Source organism: Homalodisca vitripennis, unplaced genomic scaffold (assembly GCF_021130785.1).
Source record: "Homalodisca vitripennis isolate AUS2020 unplaced genomic scaffold, UT_GWSS_2.1 ScUCBcl_9501;HRSCAF=18017, whole genome shotgun sequence".
Lineage (NCBI taxonomy): Eukaryota > Metazoa > Arthropoda > Insecta > Hemiptera > Cicadellidae > Homalodisca > Homalodisca vitripennis.
Window position 1 is genome coordinate 1 of NW_025785651.1, and position 20,877 is coordinate 20,877.

Genomic DNA, 20,877 nt, shown 5'->3' on the forward strand with positions numbered 1-20,877 from the left:
ATAATGGAATACGTGTTGTAATTCTTTCTCTGGCAGAAAATAGTGTCGTTCATACTCTGTTCGTTCCTTACAAAGTTTACTATTCCTGCACCAGTGACGTCAGAGGAATTGTGATCAGCGTGCATAACAGTGTTTGTGTTTCCATCTTGCAACCCAAAACCGAATCGTGAGTACATAAGGATTCGACTGTTGAAAGTACATTTTTGAAACTATGGATGATTCTGATGATAATTTAATTGATCAACAAATATCATCTCGTGTCCGAGGTGATGATGATGACAGGTGCATGTTTTGCCGATTATCCGACAGAGTACGCTCTTGGCATGATTCAGGCCGAGGATTGTGTGTGTCCGAGGTTGATCAGCGGGATTGTCAACACAGGACATCAGAGGCCACAGGATTTATCCCAGAGTCAGTACAACATATCAGCGACTTTCCTCCGAGCGTCATCGACAGAACTGAACCCACCCTAACCAGATGTACCAGGCAGATCTGGGGTTTCTTAGAGGATTATAGGAAACTCTTTAACGTTGCCATAACGACCCCGTGTATATGTATTGTGTACGGTTTCGTTTTTCTAGTCCTCACCGCTTTTCTTCTGCATACGTTTGAGGGAGGGTTACTCGTCTTGCTGTTGGTAGGCCTGATGACAATCCTATCACTTGCACTTCCGGTCTACTGCTGGAGGAGTGGACTTCTGTATAGACTCGAGTCGGGGACGAGACGAAGACAGGTTAGTCCATTTTTATATTTCAAAAACCTGCATTGCATACAAATGCCAAATGTAACCAAAATGTACTTTTTTATAGAAGATGCCATTGGTTTTGTGCAAGTTTTTCCAGTGCTACCGTGTGTGAACAATTGTAATAGGATGATTTTGTCTGTAAACGTAAAAACTTAAATCCACACCAATTTTTTTGTCTGAGTTTTGCGGTATTTTATATGAATGGTGTACATTATAAAGGGATGACATAAATTCCTCCTTAATAATCTTGTAGTATTTTTCTTTCGTCTTGATCAAATACTCGATAATTTTCTTTGTGATAACAAAGTAATTGTCTTATCTTAATCTTATCGCGAGCGTTGGATTCTTTCCTTTTTTTATATCCAAGATTTGAGCATTTGCACTGACACGACCTTGAATTTTGTTCCACGAGAACAATGCTGTACCACAAACCGCACTCTTCCTAATTTATACTGCAGATAGTGTATGTTTACGTAGCACACTTAAATGAAGATGATGTATTGATTATTTGCTTGATGCAAAATGTCTCATTTTAAAGGTGTAGCTTATATCTATCAAAGTAATAGTAGGCATACTGGAAATTTTGTAAAATGCCTTACTTTACAGCGTTTTAATTTTAAAAAGCTTTCAGAATTTATTGTTGAAATACCCGCGGTATTATGGGGAAAAGCATTAACTCATGTCGATGCGTATACGGCGTGATTTTAAGTTGAAATAGGTCGCAAAAACTGGAACCAAAAGGGAATAAAATGATCAATGGTTGAAAATTGTTTTAATGGACCAAAAATGCAAAAGACTGCTAGTACAGTAAGTTCTTAGTAACAATTCAAGGGTTTTCAAAATCATTTAACTTTCCACCTCGCACTGAATGCTTAAATTTAATTGAACGCAATTGTCTATTTGGCCCTTTACTAATTCTTTCTTCACTATTTTAAATGTTCTTTTCCCTGTTGTGTGTTGTAGTCGGGGGAATACGGGAAATACAGTGCAGAAGTTGGGAATTTCCGGTACAGTAATAAAAACTACCTTGCCGAAGTAGGCTTGCCCCCGCCAGGTAAGATTTCAGTCGGTTCAAAATTGACAGGCCATTTGAAAGTAGACTTACAGTAGAACGTGATATCATACTTGCCAAATTTCAAGTTGGTAACTGTGGGTTTTTATGGTTTTGATTTGGTCGGTTGTCCTTTTTGAACATAGCATTTTATATTTTCTGTATCAGTCCTAAAAAGGTCAATTTTTACTCAATAATGTGTAAGCTAACATTCGTCACATTGTTTTAAGAAGGTTAAGTAAAATATTCCTTTCAGCTCAGCCGGAAAAGGTACAGGTAGATTTTGTTAGAACTACCTTATGGTTTATTTTTAAAATTCAGGATTCCAATAACATTCGAACAAAAGCAATTCTCTAGGCTTGAATAATGGAGTTGTGATTGTTTTTTATTCGAACAACTGCAGGTATTGGATCTAAATGACTTACAAAGCTTATCAATGAACTTGATAGTCGTAATATCTACGAGTATAAGATCCGTTGATATGATTAAGACTTATGTACCAAAATTGAAGTTGTGTCATCATTTCTTTCGGCAGTTAATGCTGATTGAATAATTCTATACGATTTACAAGTAATCGATACCTCGAAAACCGTTCGAGATACGTAAAGATTGTATGTGACAAAATATCTAGGGTATGCTATACACATTCTTTGCACATTTTTCTTTTTCTCTACACCCATAATTAACGTAGTTGTAGTTTAAAAAAGCATTTAAATGGCTAACATTGGGACAAAATGGCTAAACAAGTTGACAAACGAACTTAGCGAATATATTTATAGTACAAATGTTTGTACCAAGTTTGGTTTCCATATGGTGACCGTTAAAACTTTGAAAAAAACTCGTTTATTTATCACCTGGAGAAAAAAGTGTTCTAGAATGCTTAAAATATTTTCAAAACATTCTGTAATTAATTTTAAAAATTTTAGAACTATTTTATAACGCCATACTACAGAGAACGAAGGAGTGGCAGCTAATACACGAACCACTTCCTGCCAGCAGCCTTGACTAGTGGGTATAGTGGTTTTCATTGCAAGAACAAAGTCAAGCAATGTCGGGTTAGGTTGCTCCTTGGATGGGTGACCGCTAAGCGATACTATCCTTGCAATCAGCCGCCTAGTAACTGGGATGAACTTCCCTAGTCAGGGAGTAAATGTAAAGTGATGATTTGATCATAAATATACCTACTTCCATTGTACAGAAAATTATAACCTAACTCTTTCAACATTTATTTAAGTTTTCTACAAATTGTGTTAGTGGCTGCAGCATTGTATTATTCTATTTTATTTTTACCTGTTACAAACACAAGAGCTTTCAATTAAAAATCACTGAAATAGTTGAAGGTTGTACTTCGAAATATTAACAGCATTTGTTAATTTATTGTTTGTAACAGGTGTAGCCTACCGCATCATATGCTAATATCAAGATTTATTATATTAGTGGTAGCAACATTTCATAGAAAAATGCCTTATTTATCCTAAAAGTGCTACAATTAAAGTACTTGGGGCATTTTTGGGCAAAATATAAACACTTTTTCTTAAATTCATAAACTGTTTATTATTCAATATTTTATTGACGGGGCAAATTACTAAGCTAATAACCGATTATAATAACCTACGAGTTAAATTTTTGTAATACAAAAAACGAGAAAATGTTCAACAACGTAAAATAAATTTAGATGTAACCTCAAAAAGTTGTAAGCCTTTTTTCGTTTCAGACTACCTGTATAAAACGTTTATAGTTTGAAAACTAAATGTATATTGCTTGTAACTTTTTGTCATAAACCATTTTAGAGAGAATTTTAATACAAGAATAAACATGTAAAATGTTTCGTTTTTCGCGCAATAGATCACTCCCGACAGTAAGTTACTGGTGAACGAAATCCGATCTCTGCACGTTTGCACGCACGATAGCTGCCGAACGCAGTCTCCTAGAGAGATCAAATATAGGACGAAAGTATATCTAATATCTCGATATTGAAAATGATACATATTGGTATAATGGGAACCTTAGTTTCTGCCGGTCACAAATTGACTCTGACTACACTTGTCTTATGTGTACGGTAAGTTATTGGCAACAGAAAACAAAATAAACGAATTATTAAAAAAGGTATATTGTAAATGCATGAGTAAGTATACAAGGAAAACTTCACTCGCGTGACTGTAAGATGTAATTTCTGTCTGTATGTCAGTCGGCTCTATGTCAGTCGGCTCTATGTCAGTCGGCTCTATGTCAGTCGGCTCTATGTCAGTCGGCTCTATGTCAGTCGGCTCTATGTCTGTCGGCTCTATGTCTGTCGGCTCTATGTCAGTCGGCTCTATGTCAGTCGGCTCTATGTCAGTCGGCTCTATGTCAGTCGGCTCTATGTCTGTCGGCTCTATGTCAGTCGGCTCTATGTCAGTCGGCTCTATGTCAGTCGGCTCTATGTCAGTCGGCTCTATGTCAGTCGGCTCTATATGTATAGGCCGAACTGACCTAAAGACTTCATATTTTGTACTAAGCTTCGTTTCCATTCAGCCCATATCGAGTTCGATGGTGGTGTATATAACAACATAGGCTGGGCATATTTATTGTTCTCATGGGTAAACGTGGTGGCAACGGGAAAATCGTTAAATAAATACATTTGTAAATAAGTGTGTAAAATCATGACATCGTATTACAGAAACACAAGTAGCTTGTACCGTTAGTTCCATTTTATATTTCACAACCTAGTTAGCCAGTACAACTAATATTATTTTTTATCCAATGTTCCGGAACTAAATTATCGACGGACTAACTACCTAATTGGCACGCGTATAAATATTTTATTGTAACCCTTCGTAGCAGCCCAACTACTATATACGTGCCCGATTCACCTCGCGCGCTATGTCCGTAAGTAACATTTATATTTTCGTATTATTAAATTAGCTCTTTGACGCCAAACATATAAAAATGAATGTAACGTAAAGTAAAGTTGTAAATAGTAAAGTAACTTACCCTTGAACATCTTTTATTTGCTTGATTGAAATGGATACAAGTTGTGGCGTCGTCCTTCTGACGAACACGTTGTCGTGATAAGTTTTTTGTCTCATTAAATGGCTAATACCGTCGCGAATTTGTTTTAGGCGAGCTCACGTATTATTTTAGTAGATGGCTACCACTTTCATAACTTCTACTCCTCTTCTAGTAATTACCGACTAGAAATAACCCTTCTTAGACTACAGCTTCAATGTCCCGTGCCAAGACGCTGACGCCCGGGTTGTGGGTCTACATATTGCGAAGGGAAGTAAAATTTTAAAGTTTTATAAAGTAAAATATCGCAGGCATAATTCCATAGAACATTGGATATTTTAGGCCCACCTATCAGATATACATTTTTAGTTCTTGTACTCTAATTGGCAGCAACGTGGCAAGGCATACATTTACATACAATTTACCAACTAAAAGTGGTGCTTGTAAGTTTAATTAATTAAATTTAACTTATAAGTAAACTTTGCAATTCGAGTATTTATTACTACGACCTCAGAAGTCACCACCCCCATGTGTTATCGTCATTCGGTACACATACTGATTTGCGCCACTCTGCTCTCGATGTGCCTACTCTGCCATCAACTGGGTGAAACTGAGTGAAAACGCCACAATGCCTGCCATTAAAATAGAGTATTTGTGTAAAGATGAGTTACTATTTGAACTGATATCTAGAGGTGTTAAATTAAATAGGGACAGTACAGTAAATGAACTTAGAAAGTCCTTAAGACAGTGTTTGAGAAACAATATTTTACCTACTGCAAGTAGCCTATTAAAAATAGATCACAATCAGGAAGTACAACTTCTCAGTGAAAAAGTGATTTTATTAGAACATGGGTGCAGTGAATTGATCAGTGATAGTTCACCTTTAGAAATCACCATCATTCAGTACAAGCTATAGACTTGAAATGTTGCATGCAACTTTAGCGAAGCTTACATAGTGTGGCGTACTCCTACCTATGTCCAGTGGCGTAGCTACTTTGGGTGGCACCCGGTGCGGAAGTTGGTGGTGTCACCCCAGCGGAAGTAAAAAACAAATTCTATATGATAAAGGTCATGGATATAATACTTTTTTTCTTTTTATTATCTATCACTATAGAATAATATACGTTTAACAATTCACGCCAACCAACCACCACACACTTCAAGAAACAAATGAGAAATGTTGCAACTGAAACGTCAAAGATCGCGAGTATGGGACGGGGAATCCCCCACGACAGCGTCAGGCTCTTTTGCGGGAATCCCCGAATGATACACAGAGCTGAGCTAGTGCTAGTGGAGGAATGCCCGAAAAAGAAATGTTTGTGCAAGCGATTTGTTTTTTGTTTGTTTGTACATTGTTTCTTAAAGTTGAGAGACCGGGTGGGTGTCACCACTGCCACTGCCACTGCCTATGTCATCATATAGAATATAGATCTGGCATCCATATTATGGGGATTGTATGGCGGTATTGACAGAGTTTACGCAATATAATACGTGTTTAATAGTTTTCCGCAACATATTTATAATCGCTGTTTCCTTCGTTTGCCGCTAGATGGTGCACAGCCACGACGTTACAAGACGTAGCTACCCGTTTTGCATTAGATGCAATTAGTGATGTGAGAATCGAATACAGTGTATTCAAATGCACCCTTGTATTCGAACACTTAACAGACTGTCCGTAATCCATCGTTTCTTGGGTATTTGGAATTGCCCTGTCAAAAATGTGGGAAATTCCTTTGCGTTTTTGTACCTGTCGCAAACATGTCATACCCATGATTTACGTACTCCAGAAAAAATATGTATTTACCTGCTACTTCAGTCCCGTCTGAAAGATTCTTTTCTACTGCAGGTTTTGTCACAATGATCGTAGAAATAAAATGAAGCCAAAATCCTCAATCATATTTTTTTTACACAAATGAAATAAACATTAATTTTCGTCTTTATTGTTTACAAAAATGTATCTATTAATTGATTATTTGTACAATTATAAATATTGTAAAATGTTTAATTACTTTTTCCAAATTATGAATCTCCTCTTAATTATTATTTTTATAGTCTAGATAATATATACATAATATTATTGTCTTTATTGTTTACAAAATGTAATTATTAATTGAATATTTATACAATTATACATATTGTTAAGTTTTAACAGTTTTAATTACTTAATTCAAATTATGAATCTCCGCTTAAGGGGATTCACCACTGAAAATAATGAAAAATTGTGAAATTAAAAAAAAAGTTTTTTGTCTTATTTTGTCATTTGGAACCTACTGAACAAAAACATAGTATCCTAAGACCTATATTTTAACCCTAAGTATGAAAAAATAAAGTTTTTTGAAAGCGCGTCAATGTCCAAAATTTCACATTTTTACTAGATACCTTTTTTTGTACTAAAAACATCATAATTTCTTTTATATATTTCATTATAAATATGTAAACCAGATATTTAAATCTAGTTTATAATACGCATATCAATCATTGTACTGTTTTATTTTCATTACTCTATTCTGAAGAAGAAGAAGAAGTAGTAATAGAAATAGTAATAGGAAAAAAACGCTGCCAAGATTGCCAAGCGCTTCGACAATAAAAGACTAGGACTGGCACAGAAACGCAAAAAGATGAAATTCACAGAGTACCAGAAGGAAGTTGAGACATGCACAGCTTGAGGAAGAAACCAGGAAAATAGAAGCGGAGGGGAAAACATATGGTGCCGGTGACTTTTGAACGTCACCGACCGAACTCTGTTTTATTTTACAATGTATATATATATATATATATATATATATATATATATATATATATATATTTATTGAACACTGACATAATAATATGACCTAATATTGATGTATAATACAACCTTTTGACCTAATATATTGTGTAAATTTATTTAAGAACCATAAACTAAAAAAATATACGTGATATATTATTGTTGAACCTACGTTTACTTTCTATCGCAGTTTTCCGAAAGTTTGAATTTCGATAAATTTTCAGACAAAAATCGATATATCTTGGGAACTAATTGAGATAGAAAGTTCATATTTTTACCACATATTAAGTAGATCTTTTTCTAAATATTTAGGTACAATTAGATTTTTAGGTATATATGATGAATAGAAACATAATTTTATATATATGCATGTTTTTTTTAAAGTCTAAAGTTTACTAAATTATTTTATTAAAACGACTAATGCTACCATGATAAATCTACCTAAATATTTAGATTAGATCCATATCTTCAAAATTAGACCATGAGTAGTGCAATATGTTGGATAGTTTCTTAGATATATCAATTTGAAATATGGTCTGAAAAACGCGAAAAACCCCCGTTTTTATTCACTGTAGGCTGTATGTGACAACTATTTGGCTGTTTTATATATTTTGTTAGCCTAATACACACTAGAAAAAAAATGGTTAAGCTATTTTTATTGTGTATTTAAAAAAAAGTATGTTTTCAGTGGTAAATCCCCTTAATTATTCTTTCCATAGTCAAGATTATATATATATATATATATATATATAATATATATATATATATATATAATTCATCTAAATCTTCCAACAAATACATGTATATGAATACGAATACCCTTGAATACTTTATTTGAATACTATTTGTCCAAACTAATGAATACTGTAGGTTGTGAATTCTATTCTTCCAGAGTTGAAATTGTATTCATTTCAAAAATATTCGGATTCATTTTAAGGTATTCGAATATTTTAATACCCGGGTTTTATTCGAATACTATTCGATTCTCCCATCACTAGCTGCAATATTTTCTCAAAGCTCCTACATTGCTCTACTTTTATCACCAGATTATGAAACATTATTAGCAGTACTTTCCTGTAAATCAAATTGCGTTTATTCTAGGAACGATATTTACCGAATAAACACCTGGCGAGCGATTGCCACATTTATTCTGCACAGCTGTTGAGCAACATCAGACAAAATACTTATACACTTTAAATAATATTAATTGTAAATGCTCATATAAGCCATCGGTAAACTATGTCTATACGGTACGTGTTAATTTAAGTCTTATGCTAACTATAACTTTACCCTTTAATTTTAGCAATTATAAATTTTTATTATTCAAAGTAAAAAATTGAAAGTTGATATGAGATGAAATCATACATGATGTTAGAGCCTAAACACTAACTGTCAGTAACCATCTAAAACAGCTGAAATAACAGTTTGTCCAGGATGTCCTATATATGGGGCTCTATGACTGGTAAATTCAGTCACAAAGTGGCAAGTCACAATGTCCTAGATAGGGAACACGCAACGTGTTGTAGATGGAAGTGGATTTTTATTCCAGGAATAGAAATATGTGACTCAAGACCACATCTTTCAAACGTAATAAAAACTCGGCACATATGACGTCCTATATGTGAATTTAGAAATTTGACATTGTTTTGGTATAATAAATGCCACTCGGAAGGCGAGGGCGACTGAAGTGGACGTAATAAACAAAGTCCCCAATTACGATATTTTTTTACAAGTTTCTCCTTAACACTTTTAGGGAAGCAATGAACTTCCGGTTAGTGAAATCCCCGACAGGGATTCTGGCTGGCTTATACCTTCCAGGTTGAATCTACACAGGCTACATAAAGATGTGCCACTTACATCTGGACGACCAAAAAAGTGATGTTGGGCTAAAGGATTAATCTAAAGCCTAGGTTACTGGAGGATGACTGTTGCAGATCCAGTAGTGATAAGTTTGTGGGTAGCCCAGAACATGACGGAGTATATTCTTCCCTTGCCCGCTTTGACTGGATGAGGCTGTAACAGAGCTAGTTTTCCCTTCTTCTTCTTCTGGTGACGTGATTTATTTATAGAGCCTGATTTCCATCCTCATGTGTTCTCGACAGAAGGAAGCCCCAACTACCAATACCTATCCTGAAAATCCTGTTATTCCAAAATCAAGCGCAATAAGGGTCTTTTTGACTTCTCGTACTAAATCAAAAGAGCTTTTTAGTTTGTATGGAATCTTGTAAAAGGACTCAAATACTCAATATGGAGATACAATGTTAGTTGACAAGAATCTCATTTACACTAGGAAACAGTATGGAAAAAATATTAAAAACGTACCAGAGACTTTTATTTGCTAAATAGTTTATATTTTATGTTGTTTACCACACGTGGTTTCAAACAGTTCTGTCATTATATTTTTATTAAATTAAAAAATTAACCATCAGTAAGTTATGAAAGCATAGTTTAAAATTCTACGGGGTAGGGGGGTGCACGTGGTACAAACTCCACAACTCCTAGAATATAATAGTATTGCAAGAAACATATAAAATGCACACCACACTTTTCTTCACTCAAACTTGCAATGATTTTACATTCATTCCACTGAATCATTCGCCAATTTTTCAATCCCAGTCCCAGCTCCGGTATCAGTCACCCAAACGGGTGGTGTCCCAGTCATTTTTCATAATATTTCCCATATCCTTTTCTCAGAAGTTACAATGGCACCGCCCCCTAGCATCATACCTGGATTCGACGTAAGGGCATGGGGTGGTCTTTTTACTGACACTATTGTGTGAAACGGTCTTGATCATTTATTGAAATATTGTGGACTTTCAAATAATGATTCTAAGCAGTCTTAACAAAAGTGTAAGCATACACAATGAAAATTCAAAACACCAATATCAGAGTAATTTCACACAATTATATTTGATAGTTTTCTGTAATCAACGGAAGCAGCAAAGTTTATCGAGCACTTACTACGTTGCAACACTTATCATACTCCGCAGCGATAACCAATAGATAACTCACTGCCCAGCCAGTATTCTGAGATAAGAAGCCATATGCAGATCCCATAGTGTTCCTTGGTGTTGTACAAATACTGTGTGGTGGTACCAGTTGTTTAGTTTGCTATTATATCAGTTAGTTTTTACTGGTTAAAAATGTACCATTATAAATGCAGATTTGTGAAGAGTATTGAATTTGTATGTTTGATGTCTATTAAAAATGTCTTTTCGCCTAAGTACAGATTGCCGTTTCCGGGGGGGGGGGGGTGTTTCTTCAAATCACACGCACTTTGTACATCGGCACATGGAGTTCCGTTTATCCAGAAGTCATCGCCAGAGCTAGACACTCCATAGACGACGGTGGAATCAGACGGACTAAACACTTCTGCTCCGAGAACAACACCGTCACTAACTTCATCCTTACTGCACACTGGGCTTCGGATACTTCTACATTGGGGCGTTTTCCTTAATGACGTCGACGAGGACTTGAGTTTCCCACGGGTGTTGACTTTGTCACAAGTCTGTTTGTCTTGGTTCCCCTTTCTTTCTGGGCGGTCAGCACTCAGACTAATCAACTGTTGAGGTAGACTTAGGTATTTTAGGAACGGTTTACAAAAGTACTCAATTAAAAGGATTTACTATGAAGCAAAGAAAAATTTAATACAATAGATGTTATTTATTTTCATAATCTAATCCTAAAAACAAATATGTGTAAAGATAGGTTCGTGCAGTTGAAAATGAAGATTTTAATTATAGCCTTATTAGCGAAGCCTATCTTTCAAGGGGCTAGAGAAATGTTATTTCTGTCTTTCTATCCGCATGATATCTAGAGAACAAACTGACCTACGGACTAGAAATTTTGCATGGAGCTCATTTTATATAACATCGATATCGTTTGAGCATGTCACTCCATGGTATTTGTCTGGACTTTCACGAGAATCATGATGGCGAGAAAATCGCAGAATATACAAACTTGTAACCAAACTGAATACAATCGCATTTACCATTTTAATATGTGACACATGTAGCCCAACTATCAAGATATGTCGAGAAAGATTTGGCTAGCAATTCCTCTTCGTCTGCCAGGGGGAGGTAAAAATTTCCTTTCCGTTTGCTTGTTTGTTTATTTGTCTAACTGCCTGCGGGATATCTCAACAATTAAATACGCTGTAGGGTTTACATTTTGCATTCCACTTCAACGAATCCTGTGACGCGATACATGATATGGTGTACTCCCAACTTTGTAATGTATTTAATTTATTAGCGTCTTGTTTTTATGAACAGGAGAAGTGAAAAATACAAAATTCTAGAAGTTTTATAATTTTATAATTGAATTTCATTCTGGTTTTGTGTGATAACAGACGAAATTTGTTTTCCAGAGGTTAGAGAGTCCTACCCGGATTGAGATGCCTGTAGAGAAGCCTCCACTGTATGAAACACTTGTGTTCACAACTCCTGAATCTGTGATGGCCTCCTTGCCCCCGCCATCATATGAAGTAGCGATTCAAGCAGCTGAAGTACAGCAGGTTCTGCTTCCTCAATGCAATAGGTAGGGCCTATGTTGAATGTTCCTTTATTTCATCAGAAAACGCCTCGTGCCACCAACCACTATCGCATTCGGTATCCGGTTTGTAGTATTACCTACTGCAAGCTATTTTTAGTCATGAGCTGGGATACTAGAATACATTTTGTAATTCGAATACATATTCGAATGATGTACGAAACATCCGAATAAGTATTCATTAAAACCACCGCTTAGACTGCCCAGTGCATTCCAACTACTAGGTTTGGTTGTCTAAGTTACACAATTTATAACTGTGTAATAATGAACTTTTATTACAATTATCTAGCCAATAACAACTAGGCAATACTCAGGCTGAGGTTGGTGTTGATATAATTCGCTATAAATATGTAATAATTTAACATTATAGTTATCAGAAACATTAATGGTGTATTTGTATTTATTCCTTAAATAAATGAGAGAAAATGTGATAAATGTGTTGTTTTAAAATTTAATAATATTATTTTTTTTAAACACGTAATCATTATAAATATGTTGAAGCTATGAAATTTGTATCATAAATTAAGTTTTTTCAATTTTTTTTTGTGAAATATAAATCGGTAAGTTGACATTATAAGCCTACTCTTCAAAAGGTTCAGAAGAATTATTAGTTCATAGAAAACTGTTTAAAGTATTAGAGAATAGTATGGAAGTTAAAAATTAACTAAATTGTTCGAATGATTTTAAAGTATTGAAATAAAATAGGATACAAATTCGAGATTTTTAGGAATATCCTGACATGCTAACCATTAAAGGATCGCCGTAACATCATTGTTGTACAAATTAACCTTCTATCTTAATAATACATTTCCAGTTTGGTCTACTTCCAGACGACAGCCATACACGAAATTTACTTTTCTCTCGACTAAATGGGAAAATACTGTATATTCACTAATGCAATTCATTAGAGACGAATAATCACGACAATTTGGCATAACCTAATGGTATGAAATAACAATTAGAATTTCGATGTTAAACATTTAAACTGAGGAGATAATTTGAGATTTTCGAAAAAATTTAATATTTAGCAATTTAAAAGTGTTAAATTTATGTGGTGGCTTTGTTGCAGCATTGATGCCAACATAGCGGCGCCATTGTGTCCAGTACATCAACAGTCAAGCACCAGTCTCCAACAGTGTCAGGGCACGAGGACGCAAAGGAGCGGGAGCTCAGGGAATATCCATGACGACCTGAGGAGTGAATTTCTCGTCTAGACACGTTTTCGAGTCGTTTAATTCGTGGTAAAACCATCCGAATCATACGATAACTTTTGCAATACAAACAAAATTTGAAGTGTAAAAATATATACAAAATATTTTCCATAACCACAGAGGATGTTCATTTATAAGAGTGTATAAAAATAATTCTACGTAATATCCGTCCATTGAGAAATTTTCTTCAGTAGGGTAATACCCTACTTACCAATCAAGAAATGCCTAATCAATTTTAGCTCTGATTTTTTTCATAATCATACGATCTTTAAAGCTCCTGTAATGGCAATCGTTTTATTATACTGTTTTATCTTTAAATTATTTATTTAATGGCACGCTTGGTTTTTATATACTCATATTTTTTTTAACTCATGGCTGTGTAAAAATATGTATTGCGCCTTTTTTTGTTGACTTTTTAATAGTAGCAATTTATCAAGAAAATCTCTCTGTAATTGTAAGTTGAATAGAAGTTGTTTTGAAAATTATCGGAGGCTCATTGGCACGATGCAGAAAATTTTGAAGCTGTTCGCCGATCAAGGGATGTGCTCCTAAAATATTATGCTAACTATAGTTTTTTTTTTTATTTATTACCTAAATGTGGGAAATTGATATGTTTATCAACTATATTTTTTTTATTGAAATACAGTGCGGACCAAAGTGCTCGGCACCTGGTTTGCGCATGCGTATTCATTACTTCCCCCTCCAAACGGCCACAGTAGGCCTATAGTCATTTTATGAAATCAACATCTTATGTGAAACGTTATAATATGTATTTGTTTTCGTTCAAATTACGTGATTTGAGGATTTTTCCGTTGTATACATTTTCTTGTGATCAAAGTAACGAAAGTGAATATGAAAATTAGATTTTGAACATACTTTGTGCAACTGACGTAAGATAATTATGGTGGGGAACATTCTCTATCTTTCTTGCACTACCTTTCCTACACGCATCGCGTACCGTGAGTTTCATTCAGTTAAAGTGATGCTTTATATATAAATAAAATTATTTATCTTTTCCGCTTATCACAACCCGGATTGAATACAATAAGTTTATATTACTACAAATACAGCTTCATATTCAATCACATTTTACTTGGTCACCATCAGACAAAATGTAAGAATGTGTATAATATATCCATAATTGTCTTATAATTGTGTGTATAATGTATATATATACTAATATTTTATATTTTGTTCCACTATTATATATTTATAAATTGTTATCTGTTTGTATTGTATTTTGACTATAAAACATATGTTTTCTATATACATTTATTGTTTACAGTTTACCTTTTATATACCCTCCTATATCACTTTCGGAGACGATAAAAATATATGAAAAAGTTGTGCAAAGTACCATAAAAGGTCTACAGATAATTTCAAATTCTGCAAATCGAATTTACAAACAAAACACTGTAATAAATGCATTATAAATGTTAGATGCATACAATGTAAAATATTGTGTAGAACTGAAATCTAATTAAATGCTCTACATTAGAAAGAAGTGTAAAATACATATTTCAATCACATATTATAAAAAAATAAACCATTTCAAACTGTTTAGGTCTTCAGATACAACCAAATTTTGATTTGAATGTATAAATTTGTTCTTCTTTTTTTATCAACTCAAAGAATACGTAAGATGTTTAAAATAAGCTAAACAGTTGGAAAGTTGTGTAATAGAACTTTTCAAATCACAGATGTATCAGAATGACGCCAGGAGAAATTCCTATCTGTTGATTAGAAGCTCCAGAAAGGTCAAATGACAGAAAACGAAGCTTTGATATAATTTAACTATCAAAACATATCTTTAAACATCTATAGTTATAATGAAAAATTCAATATAGTTCCAAATCAAATTTTAGAAATGTATGATACTGAATAAAATATTGATTTGTTTTATATAAATAAACAAATACCAGTTAGTTGCTACCGGCTTGTGCAAGCATATCTTTAAAGTGATCGTGCTTGCTTTTGCGTTGACGGATCTCGTTCAGAAAACTACTGTTGGAATTTTTATAAAAATTCAAAGTATTTATAATCTTGTAATTTTTTATAACTGATGCAAAACAGCTGATACTTTTCAACTGATACAATCTTTATTGCTCATCATACCGTTTTGTGCAATCATACATATTATAGTGATTAATAAAGTGATCGTTCTCGTTTACGCTATAACGGTTTAATCGCAAAAGGTACCGTTGGAATTTCTATAAAAGATACTAAATGTTTAGTATCTTTTGAATTGTTATAACTAACAGGTTTTTTTATTTGACTTCAAAAAGTTTTAACAAACGCCATTTTGTTGATATAAAAGAAAATAACACCAACATTTTTTATTATTTAACACTTACTGACTGCTTGTTTACCGATGTGTGAAGGTTGACAGCTGCAGCTTTACTAATTTAGTTTTCATAACAATATTTATATGTAAAGTAAAAGGCATTGCACATGTATGACCACTGCTGGTTCGAGTGAATTATATTTCCAACGCACATGTTGAGTTTTCCTTTTGGCCACAATCAAGAAAATACATAAAAACGGTGTTACTTTGTTCTTAGTATGTTTTGTTATATACTTGATTTTTTATTTATTTCCGATCAAGGATATACCAAAGAAGTCTACTACTGTCAGAAGTGAACTAAGATCTGTTTTATAAACGTCTTATAATTTATATTAAAAGTTAGATAGTAACATTTTCTTTTAGATCTAATAGGTACTTAATATTTGATAAAAATTTACAGTTAAAATTACGTAACAATGACATTACTTGTGTTTCTTTATAAACTGAAAAAATACTTTTGATATTTTAAACCATTTAGAGTTGGAATTGGTACATAAGTTCATAAATAACAGTCCAGCGGACACTCATCTAGCATAGTTCTTGCCGACTGCTTCAAAGGGAGTCTTCCGTGTCAAATTCTGACCGTCTTATGTATTACGGCATTTTGTAAGGTAGATGAGTACTTACCTAATCTCTGAATTCTAAAACGGTGTTAAATATATTTGTTATTCCTTAGAGAATGTACTCACTATAAATGTAAACAGATAATAGACAATGTTTACACAGCGCAGTTGATTGATTACATTAGACATGCTCTTTTAATTAATATTTCATAATTTTAGAGACCGAGCTGAGATGTTTTGGAGGATCTCAGAGATTTTTGAAATAAAAATATGCCTATATTCGTCCCAGGGGCCGTAAGACTGTCCTTGTACAGTTTTTGTACAATCGGTTGAATAGTTTACGCGTAGTAGTAAAAAAAGCAAGCAAAGGCACTTTCACGTTTATAATATTATTAGGATATTCACAATAATAAATTTTATAAATAGTACATATTTTTGAAATTTAAAACTATTAAGTTAAACTAATAAATAAAATTAATATATTTGCAGAAACATGTAAAACGTGAGTGTACTAAATTCTTAAGTTCAAATATAGCCTAAGCATGTATAACAGTGTCAAATACTCTTTGTAGTAAATATTAAAGTAGCCATGCAGTTATTCTGACGATGTTCAGGTGAAGTTTCCTCAGCAATTGTCCCACAATGTTGAACTTCAGCATTAATCTACTGAAACATATTGGACAATTCAGTTGTAATATTGTTTATTTTTAAATCTTATTTTTTTCCAAAGTTTTGTTGAGTAAATTTAGTTAATACAGCAAATGATAATAGTGTTTTTTCCCATATTTAAAAAATCACATCCAAACAATGTACAGGTTCGGAATTCACACTGCCACGTTTACCAGTAATGTGTAGCGTAACTACGAAAATGCAGTTTACAATAAGAAAAGAAAAGAAGAGAAGACACACGGTATTTGCAATTTTTTGTGCAGTCCGAGTTAACGTTAATAACCATAGTTAAATCTTATGACTATAATAAGGAAAGAGATAAGTAAAATAAACAATAAATAAAGCAATTAATAAGACATCAAACATCTTGTGTTATTCCTGTTTTGTTTCAACTCGGCCAGTATCCGCATAGCCTATGAGTGCATAGCCTATGTGTGCATAGCCTATGCATCTTGTATCCGGCCTCAAACTTTTACTGACACTATTGCAATCAAACGAACTACTTTTTAACGTAATGTAGTAATTTTGTATATTTGATTAAAACTTAATTTGCAATTAAGTCGTTACGACTCATTAAAACCTCTGTGGACTCATTTGATCTATTTAGCATTAAATTTAGGTAATTACTTTCAGAATGTCTTCCGTGTTGAAGTATCATATCAACCTTAGGCTATATAAAAATTTTCGCAACTTCTAGGTTGTATACCTTGATATGAAATGCGTAAAATCTAATTTCCTCATTCGTATAGACATGAGGAATGAACATGAAATATGTTAATCATATTTCTGGGTGCAATAAATCATTAGGCTAATTATTAAATTCTAGCAAATTTTAGCTAATCTCTAATCTTACTAAAAAAACGAAGCTAAAGAAAATAAAATTATCATAATGTTAGTATTAATGTATTTAGTTATTATTTAGTTAGTATTTAGAACTGTATATCAAAGAACGAACAGTTGTTTCTAAGTTGAATTCAATGATTATTTTGTTGTTTCTTATTTGTGTTTTATTTAATAAACAGCTATTTAGGGATGGCATTATTGATCTCCATGTTATCCTAATGGAGAAAGCCTAAATATTTCAGATTAACTGTGTCCTTCACAATTATTGTAATAATTAAATTGTAAATCAATTTTTACAACTATTGGTAAGATATAGACGTCAAGGTCAAAACTGATATGTTATGACCTGTGAATAACACTATTTCATAATTGGGTTTTAGCGAAACATCACATTGGGTTGTTTAATGGGTTCAAACAATTGTGAAATTAAATTATCAACAAGAAACGCTATAGTAAAAATTAAATAACGTTGGATAATTTCTTAATCACATTATTATAATTATATTGAGTTAAAACAAAATGTTCTTTTTGATATTATGTTAGTCTAACTTTTTAGTTTTTGTGTATAGCAGGAAGCGGAGGGAGGGAGGAGGATTCTTAAGTAAAAAAAAAAAAAAAAAAAAACAATTTGTAATATCGGTATTTTTATTTGTCTTTGGTCCAAGAGTAATGCCTGATAATGTTGTCGGAGAGTTTGGGACAATGCACGCTATTGTATTCTAGCATGGAATTCTAAATTAGCGTTCGTGTACCAGTCAGATATTAATTCATAATTGTTATACATTTGATTGGGAGTCCATTGCCATTGCTGGGCGTTTTAGTTTTTGTTGTATTAGTGTTTTTACACCTGAAGAAGAGGTTGGATTTCAACTGTCGAAACTCAGTCACTTTTGATTTAACGATAGCAAATGTCCGAAATCCTACTATCGTTTCAAATCAACAATCGCAATACCGTTCATGATAAAATATTTCACTAGTCTGTCACTTAAAAGTTGAACAAATAGTTTTTCACAAAAAAAATGAAATTCCTAATGGAATCAAGAAGTAGACCAACCGACAATGATGGATTTTTAAGAATAAGGTATCTTGATTTCCTCCTTTGTGTATGTGAGCAAGAGTTTGAGAGTGGTGGACACGAAATGTCAGAAGCTGGACGCCGCGCCGCTTTCCTCAAGAGACAGGACGGTATCTACGAACACCATTCCAAGAGATCATGATCTTCTCTTCGAATATGTATGAAGAGGAGAATCCTACCCAATACAAATGCGCTGTTGTTGCTATGAATTCATAACGGTCGTAAAGAGATTCATCTTACAAATGAAAAAAAAAAAAACTATATATGCGGTGTGACCGCTTGTGCCTAGCTGCTTATATTAGTTTTTTTTCTAATTTTTTCTTGCTCTGTGGCTGTAGTATTAGCGGTAATTGTGGTTTTAATGGGATTAGCGATTCTACACTGGAACACTGAACAGCTACCGAGTCCTGAATTCAGGCTGAGATCGAAACAGGTTAGTAGTAATTGCTATATGAATATTGTTTGCAACAATAATGTTCATAAATAAATAAACTGCTTTTTCTTTTAATGCATATAAGTTATATTCAGTTTTTATAACCTCAAGAATGTGAATTTGGTAATGATTAGAAACAGACAAGGTTGAGTCCATTATACTGAAATAACCTCTTGTAACAAACAAAATTTAAATTTCGTTTAGAAAAAATATCTAAAAATTTTAAATTTTCTTAAATCATATTTAATTTAAGAAATGTAATTTCTTTAAGTTATAAATAGATAACAAAAATGTCAATCCCTAAAGATGTGAACACACTCATGTGAATTCTAGTGATGTGAGAATCGAAAACAGACTTGAATAGTATTCGAATACAGCCCGGGTATTCATGTATTCGAATACCTCAAAATGAATTTGAATACTTTTGAAATGAATTCAATTTCTCTGGAAGAATCGAATTCAAACATACAGTATTCATTAGTTTGGACAAATAGTATTCAAATAAAACATTCAGGAGCTGTATTCGTATTGATATATTCATTGGTATATATTCATTCCTATTCATATTCATACTCATTGGAAGATTTTAGATGAATATTTATATTGATAAGTAATTAAACATTTTCAACTTGACAAAATGTATAATTGTACAAATATTCAATTAATAATTACATTTGTCAACAATAAAGACAAAAATAGCTGTTTATTTCATGTCGTTGTGTACATACAAAATATGATTGAGGTTTTTGGTTTCTATCTATTTCTACGATCATTGGTGACAAAACCTGAAGTAGAAAAGAATCTTTCGGTTGGGACTGAACAACAAGTAAACAAATAGTTTGGGTCTTTTTCGTTTAAGGGCCAGCACCTTACAAACATACTATAACTGACTGACAGTGCATTTAATCGTTTTTTTGGTGTTATTAGTTCGTAGGGCAGTAGTCCAAGTACTACTTCTAGTAAACTCGTCTTATCTTATCAGTGATAAACGCGCGTCGCTTATATTTTGCCTGTAATGAAACCTGCGTTAGTTAGTTCTGTGAGTTATACTTAGTTTTTCTTGTTCAATAAAGCGTGGGGAGTTGATCTGGGCTTGGACTTTGCAAGCTCGAGTTAATTTTTTTTTCTAAAAGAGCAAGCAGCGCAAAGCGCTGCGCAGCGGGCAATCATCGCGTGATCTGAGTTTTGAATAGGCAAGCTAGGGTCTTTTGTGCTGACCCTTAAACGAAAAAGACCCAATAATTTTCTTCTGAAGTTCATAAATTATTGGGTATGATATGTTTGTAGGAAGCACAAAAAGGAAAATGATTTTACCACTTTTTTGGCAGGACAATCTCAAATAACCAAGAGACCATGTATTACGAGAAGGAGGTAAGACAAGTCTAGACTTGTCTGTTAGAAAAAACTCAATGCAAATAAAGTATTCGAATACTAGGGTGATTTTGAATACACCGTATTCGATTCTTTTAAGTATTTGATTCTCCCATCACTAATGCATTCTGCAGAAATCTAGGATTTTTGTCTTCAACAGTTTTATTATTTTATTTCCTACGTCAAAAGTATGTTTTTTACATTGAGTGATAAAAAATGTTCTACTCTTTCTGTAGTCAACCCGGTTGTCTTAAGAGCTATGAATAAGA

At 33.3% G+C, this 20,877-nt stretch overlaps 1 protein-coding gene across 1 annotated transcript; it reads left to right on the forward strand.

Annotated features, from left to right (window-relative positions):
• The first annotated feature begins 8 nt into the window (after nucleotides 1-8).
• On the forward strand, nucleotides 9-13,497 carry LOC124374670. The gene is made up of 3 exons (XM_046832845.1): nucleotides 9-733; nucleotides 11,918-12,087; nucleotides 13,169-13,497. Exons 1-3 carry the CDS (start codon nucleotides 212-214, stop codon nucleotides 13,311-13,313), a joined length of 837 nt encoding a protein of 278 aa, XP_046688801.1. The 5' UTR covers nucleotides 9-211; the 3' UTR covers nucleotides 13,314-13,497.
• The last annotated feature ends 7,380 nt before the right edge of the window (nucleotides 13,498-20,877 follow it).